The sequence below is a fragment of the Parus major genome, chromosome 3 (genome assembly GCF_001522545.3).
Source record: "Parus major isolate Abel chromosome 3, Parus_major1.1, whole genome shotgun sequence".
NCBI lineage: Eukaryota > Metazoa > Chordata > Aves > Passeriformes > Paridae > Parus > Parus major.
Genome location: NC_031770.1, coordinates 67,160,938 through 67,175,702, shown reverse-complemented (window position 1 = coordinate 67,175,702; position 14,765 = coordinate 67,160,938). Strand labels below are relative to the sequence as shown.

The following is a 14,765-nucleotide window of genomic DNA, read 5'->3' as shown; positions in this document are numbered from 1 at the left end:
CTATGTTTCAGTCAGTACTCTTTCTCCTTGCTTTACCAGAAGTGCTGAGAATAGCTGCAACTGGTACACAGGAATAGTTTTAAGGCACTCAAAAGGCCCTGAAAAATTTAAAAGATAAATCTGTAATTCTAAATCTTTCTTTCATTTGCAGTGAAGAAAGGCCAAACTACTTTAACATTTATTATTACCCTCCCTGGGTGAAATCCAGCTTTCTGAACATTTAAGCTGCTGTGATTTGGTTTTAATCAAACTACTTAATTGAGTATATTTACCAGTGAACAACAGCTTGCAGGGTGATATATTAAAACAGTAGTTGTAACCGAAATGGACTTTCCATGAATGAAATAAATTATCAGTATCTAGTGGGATGACAAAATATGAGCTACTCAAACTGTGCCCATGGGCCATTTCAAGTACTTTGTGTGGTAAATTCAATCAATAAGCTATTATACTTATTGATTGTAAGCTATTATAATCAATAAGTAGTTCTGCTTAGTGGTGTGCTTCTGAAATTTATTTTAATGTGCATGGCTATAAGCTGATTGGGAAAACAGAAAGGATGTATATTTACTGTCATGTGCTGTCCGTTGTAGCTGCATGGCTCGGATGAGAAGTTCTTCACTTTTACCTTTATGGTAAATGACCTGAGTATCAATTCCAACTGCAGCCTACAAGCATGTTCCAAAAAAGAAAGTCAGAATAATCCTCATGAAATATTCCACTTTATGGTGTTTAGTTGTGGACAATATTTTACCTGCATATAAATGCAACTGCAAAGTCACTGCAGTTGACTTTGCTTTGTTAACATTTAAGATTGGCAGTTGGATTGGAAAAAGGTCTGAAAAGAAGAATTTTCTGTTTTAAGAAAGGTTAGAGAAAGGTATGGTTTTCCAAAAACACTACTGAGTAACAAAGATGGAGAAAATCCTCTTAATTTATCAGCCCCATTTTAGTCAATGTGACTGAGTGCTGCATGTTATTTAGGCACTGTGACTGTTTATTTCTACTGTCATCTCAGATGATAAATGCTGTCACTTGATGGAGAGCTGCCTTGCAGTCTGCAGCAAGTATGGTGGGTACAGGGGGCTGGACTTGGAACCCCTTAGCCCTTTGGGGTTCAGACTCCTTTAATCTACCCAAATTCTCTTGCTATCCCACTAATAAATTGCTGGTAAATAGCATGTGTACAGATTGGTAACTATAGGCATACCAAAACTTCATGTAAAGTATTTTTGAACAGTAAGGCCAGAGATAAAATTAGCATCCTACTCCTTACACTGAGTATATGAGTGGGCTTTGTCCCATTTCAGCCTGACCTTCTGTGAGATGCAGTGATGTCTTGACCACATCTCAAGCCACTTCCTACATTCCTGCTTTACTACTGAGTGAAGTAGGAGGACTCAAGCACAAAATGCCAGCTCAGGCTCCTACAGGAGCAGGGAGTTGTCTGTAATTTCACAGAAATGTCACAATGTGAGTGACAACACACAGCAGCATCACCCTATGGGATAGGGACAGAAGAACCTCTCATGTCTTTTCAAATACCAGGGGACTTCAGACTGGAAGAATAATTAGCTACACTGGATTAAATTCAGGAAATAATAAAGGAAAAATAAGTGCAGTGAGAAGTTCAATGCTGCCAGTTAAGCTAAATTTGTGTTTTCTTTACACTTAGGTGCCTGAAGTCCCTGAGCACTGTAAAATAAAAACTGGTATTACGAAAATTACTTACATCCTTGACCCGGTTTGTTGTGTTCAGTGCCAATGATGCAACTTTATTGGCTTCTTCAATATAACCAGCAATGTTCTCATACACATTTGAAGCATTGATTGCCCTTTGCACCAAACCATTTGAATCAACACCATACAAATTCCTGTTCAAAAGAGAGCAAAAGGTGAAAGAAACCAAACTGAATCAAAGTAGTTTCTGACTACATAATCACACACATAACTACTAAATTGAGTATATTTACCAGTGAACAACAGTGTGCAGGATCATATATTAAAACAGTAGATGTATCTGAAATGGACTTTCCATGAATGAAATAAACTACCAAGTACACATAAATGTATTTGGCCTAACTGGTATCCTCTTCATTGTGTTTGACCAATCTGAAGCAGGTGAAAACTGTGGATAGAAGACTCTTCCCTGCCAATTAGCTCTGAGAATTTTGCCTTTAACATTTATGTGAGCAGCAACAAATGACTGCTCAGCTTTTACCTTTTTTAAAAATCTAGATTAGATATTCCATATATTAACAGAATAACAGGTCTGTGAGTAATCCTAATTCCTACCCATGAATGGAAAGACTATGTGTGCCAGTGACCAGGATAGCTGTGTCACTGTCCTGTCCGTGTTTTCCAAAGGTGAGTGGGAAAAGGGGGAGAATCAAATGAACAACTACCCCTAGTCATGAAAATTTGCAGGCAGATTTAAAAACTGAAAGAATCTTTTGATGGCATGGTTTTGATCTGTGTGTTAGGTGATAACTGATGATAACTGGTCATCATCAGGGGAGATTCCAGACTGAAGATAGTTCAGGGCTCTACGTTCATCTGTTAAAATTTTTGAATAAATACTGCTTTTTAATGTTCTGGTGATAATCAGATTTCAACATATGTGTTAGAAATAGATTCTAAAAATAGATGTATTTGCACATGTCTGCATTCACTTCAAAGTGTTTGCACACTGAAGGATTATTAAATTTCCAGATTCAGCGTTATTGCAAGACTTTTTTGCTAAATTCCCTTAGGGCAAAAATAAATAAATAAATAAAATCCATCAAATAAAATAAAGCTAATAAAGTAAACCTATAAAACCAAGATGTTTTGAAGACAGGCTAAATGTTTTAAAGGATTAAAGTTTCACTGCAGAACGATCTTCTCAACAAATAATAGAGTTAGCATTGTTTGATCTGGGTATTTTGTAATTACTTTTTTTTGCTTTTTGTGAAATTCCTAGTGTGTTTGACTTGGTAATAATTTCAAAATTATTTTGGTAAGGGAGGAAGGCTAGCCATATGGGGTATTTTCTTTCTAGTCTGCTGTCCCCAGTTAGCTGATCTCAGACTGAACATATTGTTTGGTTTTTATGTTTCTGTAGTTTGTGTGTCATTATAGAACGGTTTCAGATGTCAGCTTTATACAATTGCATAAAAGAAAACCATCTGTTTTGTTTTTTTTTCCTCTATTTTAATCTCCTATCTAGGGCATACAGATATTAAGAAACAACTGGTATTTAGATAATACACTTGAAGAGTAGTTGTAAGCTTATATTCCAAAAGCATATGCCCATGATATGACTTAAGGTAGAATTTGGTGACATATTTTATTTAATGATTCATTTACAGCAGTGATTTTTCCATGGATAGTCCCAATTGCAAATAAAGTAATTATATCTAAAACTGATTTTTTAGTAAATTGGTGCAATATTGATGCATTTAGTATCTTCCTGCAAAACAGAAAGACTTATTTTAAGTTTTTTATGTTACTGTGAGCCAGTTTCATTGGGACACAACCTACTAGGCATCAGAACTACTCCATCTGTAAAACTGTTTTTGGAATAAAATTATCCCAAAGCTCATTTTGTGCCCTGTAATGTTAAACATTTTTTAATGTAAATGAACTTACTGACATGAACAGTTTCTGCAGACCCCATTTAATCTTGCCTGTATTATTTCACTTTTCACTAATCCACCTTTCCTATTCTTTTGCTATAGGAAGATGAGAACATGCCCAATTAGACTAGAGAGAGTGTCATGCAAGATATATATTTATTCTTTAAAAATTTTCATAGATTTTCCCTAGCTAAACTTCAGCTGTTCTCTGTGCAGCATGACAAGTCCTTCTACAAGACTTAACACTGATTTGTTTAGTGCCTATTTATTGTTGTTGTGTTTCTGCTTGTCTTTTCAGCTGTTCAGTAAGTGGCACTTGTATGATTCAGATTCTGCTGAAGTTAAGTTTTACCCATCCAGCTCATCAGCAAGTCTTCTTAGGTTGTGTGCATGATGCATAGCCTTTTCTACCAAATCATCATCAAACAGGGACAGGTTGGCTATTTTTTCTTGCAGTTCCTTTTTTGCTCCATCTATTTCTGCGTAGAACCCTGATGCATTCTGAACAAAACAGGGAAGGAAGAAGATGAAAATTACAAAAAATCAACTCCATATTTTGATTATTATGTTTTATTTAACTTTTATGTTATTATAATGTTCCTTTATTTCTGTTATAGTTGTTTTACTTTACATTTTTAAGAGAAAAAGAGGAAAGATCTAATGGTGAATGCCAGTATGGAGACAAATGCAGGAAGATGAAAATCAATGAAAATTTAAAAAATCACTTAAGAAAGCATTGGAGAGAGATGCATAAAGTATAAAAGAAAGACGGCAAAAGTCTCACTATATGTCTTGTATGTTTGCTCCAGAATTGTGTCAATGACAAGTTTTTCAGAGTGAAGTCTCCTTTCTGCCTCCTTGCTCAGGGAGATTACTCATGCTAAGAACTCTTGGATTAGTCTAATTTGTAAATCAGCCCACCTAAATACTACCTATATATGTACAGGCAAGGAGAATACATTGCCTTAGCCATGTTTCTTCCTTTTACTAAATACTTGTGGAAAGACCAAATGGCCTGCATTCACCTTCTCTCCGGTACACAAGCTTGCCCAAGTGTTTGAGGATTATAAATGTGGCAAAATGTGAATATAAATGTGTTTCAAAACACATGAAAAAGCATGAAATACGGAGAGGGAAAAGGGATGAATGAGTGAAAGGTGAAAATACTTGTTGGTGATGTACAATGTTCGCCTGGTACTTCCTTGCCTGAAGTGTGAACATCCTCTGTCTGTGAACTTATTCACAGCAGTGAGGAACCCAAAATGATAAACTGCAACAATTAGTTTTGCACAAAACACCAGAGAAAAACCCCAACTTAATGCTTGATCACAGGGATGGTTACAAAGTAAACTGTCCTTCTGTTTTCTCAAATTATTTTTTCCAAGAAAAATTAATGACTTTTCATATATGCTTTCATGTCAAGAAGTCGAATGAATGCTGTGACCAAAACGAATGCTTGTGGGAAATTTTATTTTTTCTTCAATTATTTCAAAATTTAAAAATAAGTAATGAAGAAAGAAAACAGCTTTGGTAAATATTTTAGTTAGCATATTCCCAGTTTTATTTTCTTCATCTTTTCATAGAAAAGCCAAACCCCTAAAATTTATAAAAATTTCCTTCAGCACCAAGTCTGATTCAAACCAGTAGATAGTAGTTTATGGTTCCAGATAAGGATTTCTGTATGACAATCTGATTATATATGTTTGGCACAATGCCCGGTTTTAATGCTGATATTTGGGATTTTTAGTGTTCTTACATGTTCACTCATAGGTACTAGGAAAGGAATTTAGCATAAAATGCAGTCTTTTACCAGAACATTTTTTGGCAGCTGCTTGTAATAAAATAACTAGAACTCTACAGCAAAATGTTTCATTAAGATTTTCCTACTGTAATATGTCTTTTTTCTAGAATTAATTTTTTTTTTTAGGCAGTAAATTCTAATAACAGAGCTTTTTATCCAAGAAAACCATCAAGTTTTTCAGGGAATATTAACCAGTATTTCACTAAAGCAATATGAATGAGTTTTTCCATTAGTGATCTAAACATATGACTTCCAAAAATTAGGATGCATCATTTAAACAAGCCACCAGGGCACCTACCTTTATGACTTCGCCTAACTCAGAGTTGACCTTTTGTGGTCCTTCCAAAATAGTTGTGGCACTAAGCAGAGTGCTGTTCACTTCATTTATTTGCTCTTTTATCTTCTCATGTTGTTTCTAAAAAGAAAACTCAAAACATAAATCACCTTCAATGCCATTTGTGCTCTGATAAAATACAGTGTTAACCATTTTTATTAAATGTGCTAGAGTTAATTAAAAGATAGTGGTGAACTAAATAGATTTTAGACATATCTGAAGTCTGATTTTCCAAGACATGTCTAATTGATACATATTATGATGTGATTTTTTTTTTTTGTGAAAGAAATATTGGGTTATTAAAAATATTAATTTTATTTTATATTACAGCCTAAGAAGATATTGGAATAAAGCATTATTCAGTGCACAGCAGAGACAAATTAAACATGGATTTTTCATAGTCATCTGGATACTATATTTTTCTGGAGTTATTTTAAATCTCCAGTACAGACATCTCTTTTCCTTGCCACTAGTAAAGCCAATGTGAACAATCCCTTTTGTACGGCATCTGCCTTCATTGTGCAGAATAATGGAGATCCAAATGGTTAAAAACAATGAACAAATGCCTGAACACACTTCAGGCTTTGCTTCATAACTGTGAGACAAGCTGCAGCTTGGCACTGTAATTATGAAACAATGGAATAACAGAAGGGGTTTTGTACTTAAGGATCTCAAGCTCTTGTGAAATGACTCCCTAGAGGAGCACGCCTGATTTCTCTATTGAATTCTTAGACCTTCCATATCAACATGAACTTCTGGCACAATTCAAGAACTCAAAACTCAGCCACTGATGTTATAAAACCCAGAGGTTGGCCTGAATTTGTGGGATCATTCTTCAAATCACAAAATTGCTTGCTAACGCCCTCTCCTCCAGAATATAAAAAATTTCAGCCATTGAAATGAAAACAGTTTGCTTTGAATGGTCCCTAATTGTTCTCTTTGTAGTTTTTTTCCTTGCTGAAAAAAAAATAGAAGTTTTAGGAGGGGTATTCTGGTTTTGCATTCCTTAAAAGAAATTTACAAAAATAGGGAAAAAGTCACAGAACTGCTGTGAAGAGAGAATATAGTTTCTTTTGTTTTGCTGATGGGTTGGGTACTTTTCTGGGACACGAAACCTGAAAATTCAGTTTTCTCATCAGCCACATGGGATTTGAACCTATGCCACCCTTACAGGCAAAGGTGCACCACTTGTAGGCTACAGGGGACAGGTCACCTCTGAGCTCTCATCCAGAGTGGCTACTTTGTTCAAAATCCTGAACTGCTCATTTGGACAGGACAGGGGAAAACTGTCGCAGCCTTATAGCTAGGCTAGCAGGTTCACCTAGCAAGTAGGAAACCTGATTTCAAGGTATCTGCTGTGGAGCAATTAGACAATGGATTTGTGCTTGAAGATTCAAGGAAAACTGTCTACTCCCCCTAAAAAAGTGGGGATGCATTCTGTTCAGAGAAAGTTTGGATCAGACAGTGTGAATGTACTTAGCCCAGGGCACAGATGCAGTGCAGAATCTTTATATGTAATTGTTTTTTTAGAATATAATTAGTTTTATGAACATGAGGCCCCTCCAGATTATAAAACAGTACATAATCAGGTGAAACAATCCCACCACAATATTTATAGTAGCCATGCTACATGAAATCTCAAACTTCTTGGATTTTACTGTAACATGCCTTTCTAGTCTAGACATAAGTATCCATCCTTTCCTTGGTCTGATGAGGCATGACATGCCAAAGCTTCTCATTTACTGTCACTCCACATATGGATAATAGTACCTTGTACTTCCACAAGTTGTTTCTTAGAACTGAAGAGTCAAACTCATCCTGCTGAGTGGTCCAAGAAATTCTTTTTTTGGTGTGGTGATTCCTGAATCTAAATTGTGTACAATCTAATGTTTTAAGCAATGGCAGAGATGGAGTGCTCACAGTCAACACTTATGACATATGTAGTGCACAGTACCTCCTGCCTTTGGAGCCTGGCTGTGTTTTCCCTATTTATATCCTCTGTTTGTATGACATAGTCAAGTGCTTGGTGCAATGCCTCCTCCAGGTCTGACAGCTTCACATCCTGTTCGCTGAGCTGCTCCAGCACATCAGTTACCAGGGATCTGGTGTCATTGTACTTCTCATGAAATGCTTCAATTTGCTCTAGCACTGGGAGAAAAATAAGAGGCAAATAAATCCAAAGCTTGGATTTCTGATAAAACTTACCTATAGAACAATTTCTTTGCTGTTACTCAGGCAACAGTAAAACACATTTTTTAAACCTCACTTGAGGGATCATATACCTAGGTTTTAATTGTCCCTTCTCTTTTTAGAAGGAAAGATGCCTCTCATTTTACTATTTCATTTTAATCCTATTAATTCCCCCTCTGAAATACATTTTATTAAAAGAATCTAGGTCTGCTTTTCATTTGTTTTTCATTGTTAAACCTAGGCAGCCTGGAGAAGACAGTCTTTATGCCTCATGTTCTGATTCATGTTCACTAAGCTGTGAGAATTAGGCTGCCACTCTTTGTTGTGCCAGCAGATCTTCTCTCTCTGCTGGTGTTCGCTGTCCCCATAGCAGAGTTGGCAGGGGAAAGACATTCACATGAGCAATTCCAGCCCTGCCATCAACCTACCTAAGCAGCTATTGTTGAGGTGCTGCAGTGCACAGGCACACACAGGCACACAAACACATTGACATTTTTCTCCCCATTCTGCCATGAGGAGCACCAAGCACCAGCAGGGATTTGTGGCAGGAATTTGGGAGCAGCAGCATCTCCAGCACACCAGCTGCTGCCTACCAAGTGCCTGCTGGTCCTCCCCAGGCACTCAGCAGTGCACCCAGAGCTGCCCAGCACCTGCCAGCTGAGCAGCAGCATGTGGATGAAAGGAAAACTGACTTAAAACTCACACTCCTTTGCTGCATTTTCCTCCTCATCTGCAAGTTGCCTTTGATTAGTGAAAGGCTTTCGACGTTTGATCTCTTTTAGCATCTCCTCAGCCACATTCCGCTTCTGGGCAATTTCTTCAGGGCTCAGTTCCTGTTGAATTGCGTAGTATTTTGACTTGCTGTTGATTTCTGGGGGGAAAAGGGAGCAGATGGTCGATTCAGTATGACTACAGAGAAATAAATACCATGGACTGCTTTTCCTTTTGTGAATTGTGATGATACTGATGGTAAAAGAAAGTTTTAATTATCTTCAACTCCATAGTAGATAATTATTATGTTTAATCCAGTCTTAAAATTAAACCTGTAAATAAATCACACTTTCTGTCATGTGTGGAGGTCTCATCAGAAGAGGATGGGATTAGGCAGATGTGGGTTGTGTGCATTATTTGGCTTGACATTTCTTATAGGCTGGGATAATCATTTTATTTCGGGTTCTGTGGCATGCATCAGGCTGGGGCTTTTATCTAGGATCATGGTTTTTAAGTGCTGCTGTTTATAAAATAATAACAATGCTAAGGAGACTGAAGTAACCTCATTTTCCATCTGCATAAGTTTGAGGCACCCTAAGGAGGTAACATATGGCTTCTGGCCTGATGCTGCCTAGCTGGTTTGGAGATAGATACTATTTCAAGGTTTTGGTCTCAGTTCAAAAAACATTGTTGTTTCCCTGCAGCTGAAATTGGGTTTACCCATTTCCAGTGAAATCATTACAAAGTTTACTCACTTCTCATTCCCTGGCCTTGAATACCAATCACCTCCTCTTTTATGCCCTGTGATGTGCATGCCTTTGGCTAGCACTTGTTACTAGCTTTGTGGATAACCAAAGCTGGCAAAACCAGCACTATTCTTCTGGAAGGTTTGTTTAAAAAATAGGTGTGTAATTGTGGCACCACTGATTCTTTGGCAGAGTGTCTGTATGCCTGCTCTTGGCAGACCCTGAGTTCATTAGTGATGCTTTAAAGGCTCATAATGAGCAGTATCTGACGACCAGGGCTACATGGATGTCTTTTTCCTTATGCTGGCACACGTGTGTATGCACACAGGGTGGTGCCTCTGTAGAGGAACAGTTTTGAGCGTGGTGGAAATAATTTTCACTTACTTGTTTCCAACTGTTTTAGTTCTATTCACAGCCATGGACATTGATTCTTCTAGAACAGCTTAATGTGATTGTGCTATTTGTGTGCCAGATCAGATGCATATCTGCCTTATGTGGTTCCTGTCCTGCTCCAAACCAGTTAATGATACTAAAGGGTGATTCTTTTGACACAGATGTCAGCCGTGATTTTTAGTGGGGCTCATGATGACACTTTTACTCAATAATTCTAGAAATAAAATAATGGTGGATGGCCAGGCAATCAATGGTTTTTTAGCACCAGAGGTGTAAAAAGACAGTACAAATATAACATACTATAGGGTCTTAGCCTGCCTCTTTTGTGTGATGGGACGTATTAACCGTGTTTCCTGAGAGAAAGTAATGGAGCACCCGTGGAATTAAGGATAGGAAGCATTAAAGTTGATATGTGACCACTCTTCTTACACAAGTTACCAGCTGGCTTGCAATAACTGCTGAGAAAGAACTGCTCAGGTCTATCAATCAAATATTTCCATTGGAAAAGGGCTGTTTAACCTCAACTACCAGTCAGCATTTCTATTCTGGTGCCATAGACAGTTTTTGCATACTGTTGGCTTTGCTGAAGATGAGGGGAAACCAGTGTGTTCTGCAGCAGGGTGGAGGCTTTCATGTTGCAGGTGTACAGGGGACAGGGGTGTTTTTGGGTGCATTGATTTGGGGTTTCATTGTTTTCTGCAGGTACTGAAGAAGAGGCTGCAATTGGTTTAATCTCATTTTTATATGTCAGGATGATAACGGTATGTCATAGATATTACAGATGAAGATGATTATCTCTGACTAGGAAATAATTTTAAAGTGCAGCTGTGCTTGACAGAGTGTTCACTGTTGCCACAAATTACATATTGTCCTATATATCAAAAGATTTTCCTTTGATATATAGGACAGCAAAAATTCTTGATGATCCATTAATACATGAAGGTTTCGTTAATACATTCTTGACACTGAGATGAACCAGAAATGAATCTATTTACCTTCAATGTTATCTCTTATACTATTGAGCTGCTGCACAAGCTGAGAAGCACGGTTGTTGATCTCCGTGGTTTCCTTCTGTACCAGTCGGCCTTTGCTGGATGCTTCATTTCCCTATGAATAAAACATGAGAGGTAAACATTAGATTTCTTTTCAGATGTGAGGATGAGCAGTATAAACACACATTTTTGCTTTCTCCTGGTGAGCACATGGAAGTCCTTTTTATCATATAAAGTAGTATTTAAAGGTGTTCAAAGTGAAGATCTGTCTTGTCAGTGTTTTCAGAATTGCAGAGTGAGAGATTAAAACCTGCTCCATATTTATCCGTCATTTGCTGCAATGTGATTTTCATAAATTATGTACAGATGTAAAACTCTATCTGCTGAGTCTCCTAGGCTTTCAGTGGGGCTGGCTCATTTTGCTGGGTATGGCATTTCCTGAGTAAACAAATAGAATGAAGAAAAAGGTGTCAACCTACTAAATGTTTTTAGATCTGTGTCTCCCTGCAGCTTGTTAAAAATAAGAAAAAGCCTGAGGATTGAAAATACTCTGAGAAGCACAGACACGGCTCTGTACTACATTGTGCTGGGGGCTGCACTCTGCATTGTCTTCCCTTGTGGAGGCCCCAGGTGGCATTTGAAAGCAGGGCCAGGGTGGGCAGCACCTCTGAAAGGGATGGGCATAATGATAAAACAAATTGTAAGGGTTACAAGACTGATAAAACAAGTGTAAGGGTTAGTAGAAATGTTTCTGGTTCCCATCTTCCAAATATTCAGAATCAAGCTATGTGCTGTTTTACTCAAAACTCATCTCGTGCACACTTTGGGAGTTACAGGAGTTATATTTAATGGAAAGATTTGCCTACAGTTTGTCCATTCACCCTGCCTTTGTGGTTTAGATCAGAATCTGCAACAACCCCTGAGATGTGGAGACGTGCTCCAAATAAATTTGGGGCATAAAATAATAAAATCCTCTGAATAGAAAATGCTCTGTGTCTCTGCAAAACCCACTCAAGGCCCTAGCACCCACTTTCCATAAATGTACATTGAAATAGCAAAGACCTCAATATATTCAGAGTTACTATTGTGGTCTTCCACTGTCAGAGTCTGGGGTCATTATTTCTCTTGCCTTTCAAGTAACCACAAGTATTGATGTGGAACCAACATTAGAAGTAACCAGGGAGAAAAGACTAGAGAAAACACGGAATTTATTTGTTCAGGGATGGTAAAATTGAGGAATGAGGAAAGAAATCCCCAGATAGTACTGCAAATGAAATGTTATTATCCAAACTCACTAAATATTCATAGAAAACCTAATGCCGTAGTCAGTCTGCCCACCAGCTACAGAGGAGGACACTGAGGCGAGTGAGCTCTGACAGATATTCACAGGTACAGAGCTGTGAGTGTGAGCTGATTTAATCAAAGTTCTCTTGAACACAAGCATAGTCTGTATAAATCTTACGTGCCCTTTCTTCTAAGTAAGTGTTGATTAAAAACACACAAAACTAAATTTTCTCTTCCACTTTCCTTTGTGTTGCTTTTTTTGCCCTCTACTTGCCCCTATATTTAAGTTTTAGTTTAAGGTATAAGTTTAATTTGTCTTGTGAAGGAATTGGTAAAATGAATATAAGGTCTGGCACTTTAAAATAAGCACAAAATATAATCTAGTTCTATGGCAGCTGTGGCTATCCTTGATAATAACATAGAGTGATGGATTTTACTAAAATATGTATATTGTAGCAACAGGAAGATGTTTAATATTATCTTTTTAAAACAGGGGATAAACAATTTTGAACTCTATGTCTTCTCTTAACATATATCATAGCAGTGTTCTTCTAGGATGTAGTGAAAGTGTTGTGGGAGATGAGAGCTGATAATTTTATAGCCTGGCAGCTGGATGTGGATGCAACGTTTTTGTATTTTTAATTGTATTAAAAATATCTTGAGGGCTGATCAAGCTCCCATTTCAGTGGGTACATGAAAAACCTTTTAAACTGGAAGTTTTGAAATGTATTTTGAAATGTCTAATCAGGAGTGATTTACTTTTAAGAGAGCATACATGTAAAACAGATATAGTACTAATGCTCCCAAAGTCAATCTGCATTAGTTTTGTGCTGGTTACTTCACTTAATTAGTAATCAAAATGTGAATGAGAAAGGCAGTGTGTCTAACCCAGATCAAATATGTTGTGTAGGGGGTAGGTGGGAACTCAGCTCTTGAGGTGAAGATTTTGTGACTGGTGACAAACCTCCAACCACACTCAACACACTTTTTACCTCCTTCCTTTTCTGTGAAGAAGACTTGAAAATTCATTTATGCTTTTAAGTCAGATTTAAAAGTAGAAAGTTTTAAAACAGAAATAGAAAGAGAAGGTTCTTCCAGCTGTCAGGGCACACCCACTCTTGTTTGGTGAACCTAAAGTGTCAGACTAGATGTTAAATGTTTTCTTTATGAAGAGGGGTCAAACACTGTAGTGGGTTTCCTAGAGAAATGGTTGATGCCCCATGTCTGTCAGGATTTGAGAGGCATCTGAACAATGCCCTAATAACATGCTTTAACTTTTGGTTGGCCCTGTATTGCTCAGGCAGTTGGACCAGATGATCATTTTAGGTCCCTTCCAGCTGGGACTATTCTTCGCTCACCTCTTATGCCAACGGTTGAATATGACAAAGTGCCAACCCTCAGAGCTTTGGCAGAAGGCTGCAAACAAACCTGTTCATCAAGTGTTTCTGCTTCTCTGAGGAGATCATTCATCTCATCTGCAGCATCATCAACCTGGATGGTCCAAAGCATAGCATGATTCTTTTTTTTGGACATTGCCTCCTGTGTGTGGGGAAAAAAAGTCAGTGCATCTGAAAACAAACTCCTTCTCTAGTGTGGGCAGGGATTGACATTTACAGGAATGGAGTGGAAATTCAAAGATTCAAACTACATGAAAAAGACGAAATATAATCAATTATATAAGATATCGTACCTGGAGATGAATAGTAGTGAGGTTCAGGTCATTCAAACGCCTTTGAGCTGCAACACCTGTAGAAATGCTCAGTAAAGTGGATTTGCTTTCATCGATAGTCAGAACTGACAACCGAATGTCATCTGTCAAATCCCAAATACATTTGTCGCAGCCTGATAAGAAAATAAGACAGCGTAATTTTTCCTTAGTCCTTGTGTTAGTTAACAGAAAATATCTTAAATTCATGTAATAGTGCTCTTGACCCAGGGTGTTCACTCTCTTTGTCACTGATGTTTCCTGGTGGATACCCGCTTTTCTTTTGCTTTCATCCTCCCGCTTCCAAGGTCCCACAGTACAGTTACGACATTTCCAGCTGAGCAGTACCAGATGGGACTGCTCAAAGAGGCTGCCACAAGGATTCTGTAATCGGTTGGTAGAGAGGGAAGGTATTTCCTGGATATTCCCTAGGCTCTACATGTTTTATGGACTGAAGGACAGCAGATAAGGGTAAAAAAAACCAAAACAAAACCAACTGTACTATGTCAGAACCTTGAACTTTATATTTAAAATTTAGTGGTATGAGAAATAAGGATGTCCAGCACATGAACTCTTGGCCACCTACTTGATTACAAGGGCAACTTCTAAAAATATGGTTAAAATGTGCTTGGAAAGTGCTTGTGTAGAACTATATCCTTGTTCCTGCAGAATGATTGCAATGCCACCTTGTTTATAGTGACACTGGCACAAACACTAAATGCAAGAGACTTAGATGAACGTGAAACACACATTTCTACAGACACTTTTGCTTGATATTTTAGCAGGTTCCTAGTATTTTCCTTCTGTTTGCTCCTCAGGTCCATGACCCCTCCTCTTGGGAGGTGGTTCAGGAACCCATGTGTGCTAGACGCTCTGCAATATATACAGGTATAAATACACTAACATTTAAAAAATACCTGTGGATGCTAACAGCTACAACATAGTACTCCTGGAAACTCCCCAGGCTTCCTATCCTTAGAGTATGGGAGATA

The 14,765-nt window shown here is 37.8% G+C and overlaps 1 protein-coding gene across 2 annotated transcripts in view; it reads right to left on the bottom strand.

The window, feature by feature from the left end:
- Positions 1–14,765, bottom strand: part of LAMA4 (laminin subunit alpha 4) — a 99,189-nt gene that overhangs the window by 38,439 nt on the left and 45,985 nt on the right. For both annotated transcript variants that reach the window (XM_015621773.3, XM_015621774.3), the window contains exons 7-15: positions 13,759–13,910; positions 13,497–13,607; positions 10,788–10,899; positions 8,646–8,813; positions 7,707–7,900; positions 5,717–5,833; positions 3,970–4,118; positions 1,733–1,874; positions 572–668 (exon numbers count right to left, since the gene is read on the bottom strand). In XM_015621773.3, coding sequence (XP_015477259.1) covers positions 572–668; positions 1,733–1,874; positions 3,970–4,118; positions 5,717–5,833; positions 7,707–7,900; positions 8,646–8,813; positions 10,788–10,899; positions 13,497–13,607; positions 13,759–13,910 — 1,242 coding nt within the window. The remainder of the gene's footprint in view (positions 1–571; positions 669–1,732; positions 1,875–3,969; positions 4,119–5,716; positions 5,834–7,706; positions 7,901–8,645; positions 8,814–10,787; positions 10,900–13,496; positions 13,608–13,758; positions 13,911–14,765) is intronic.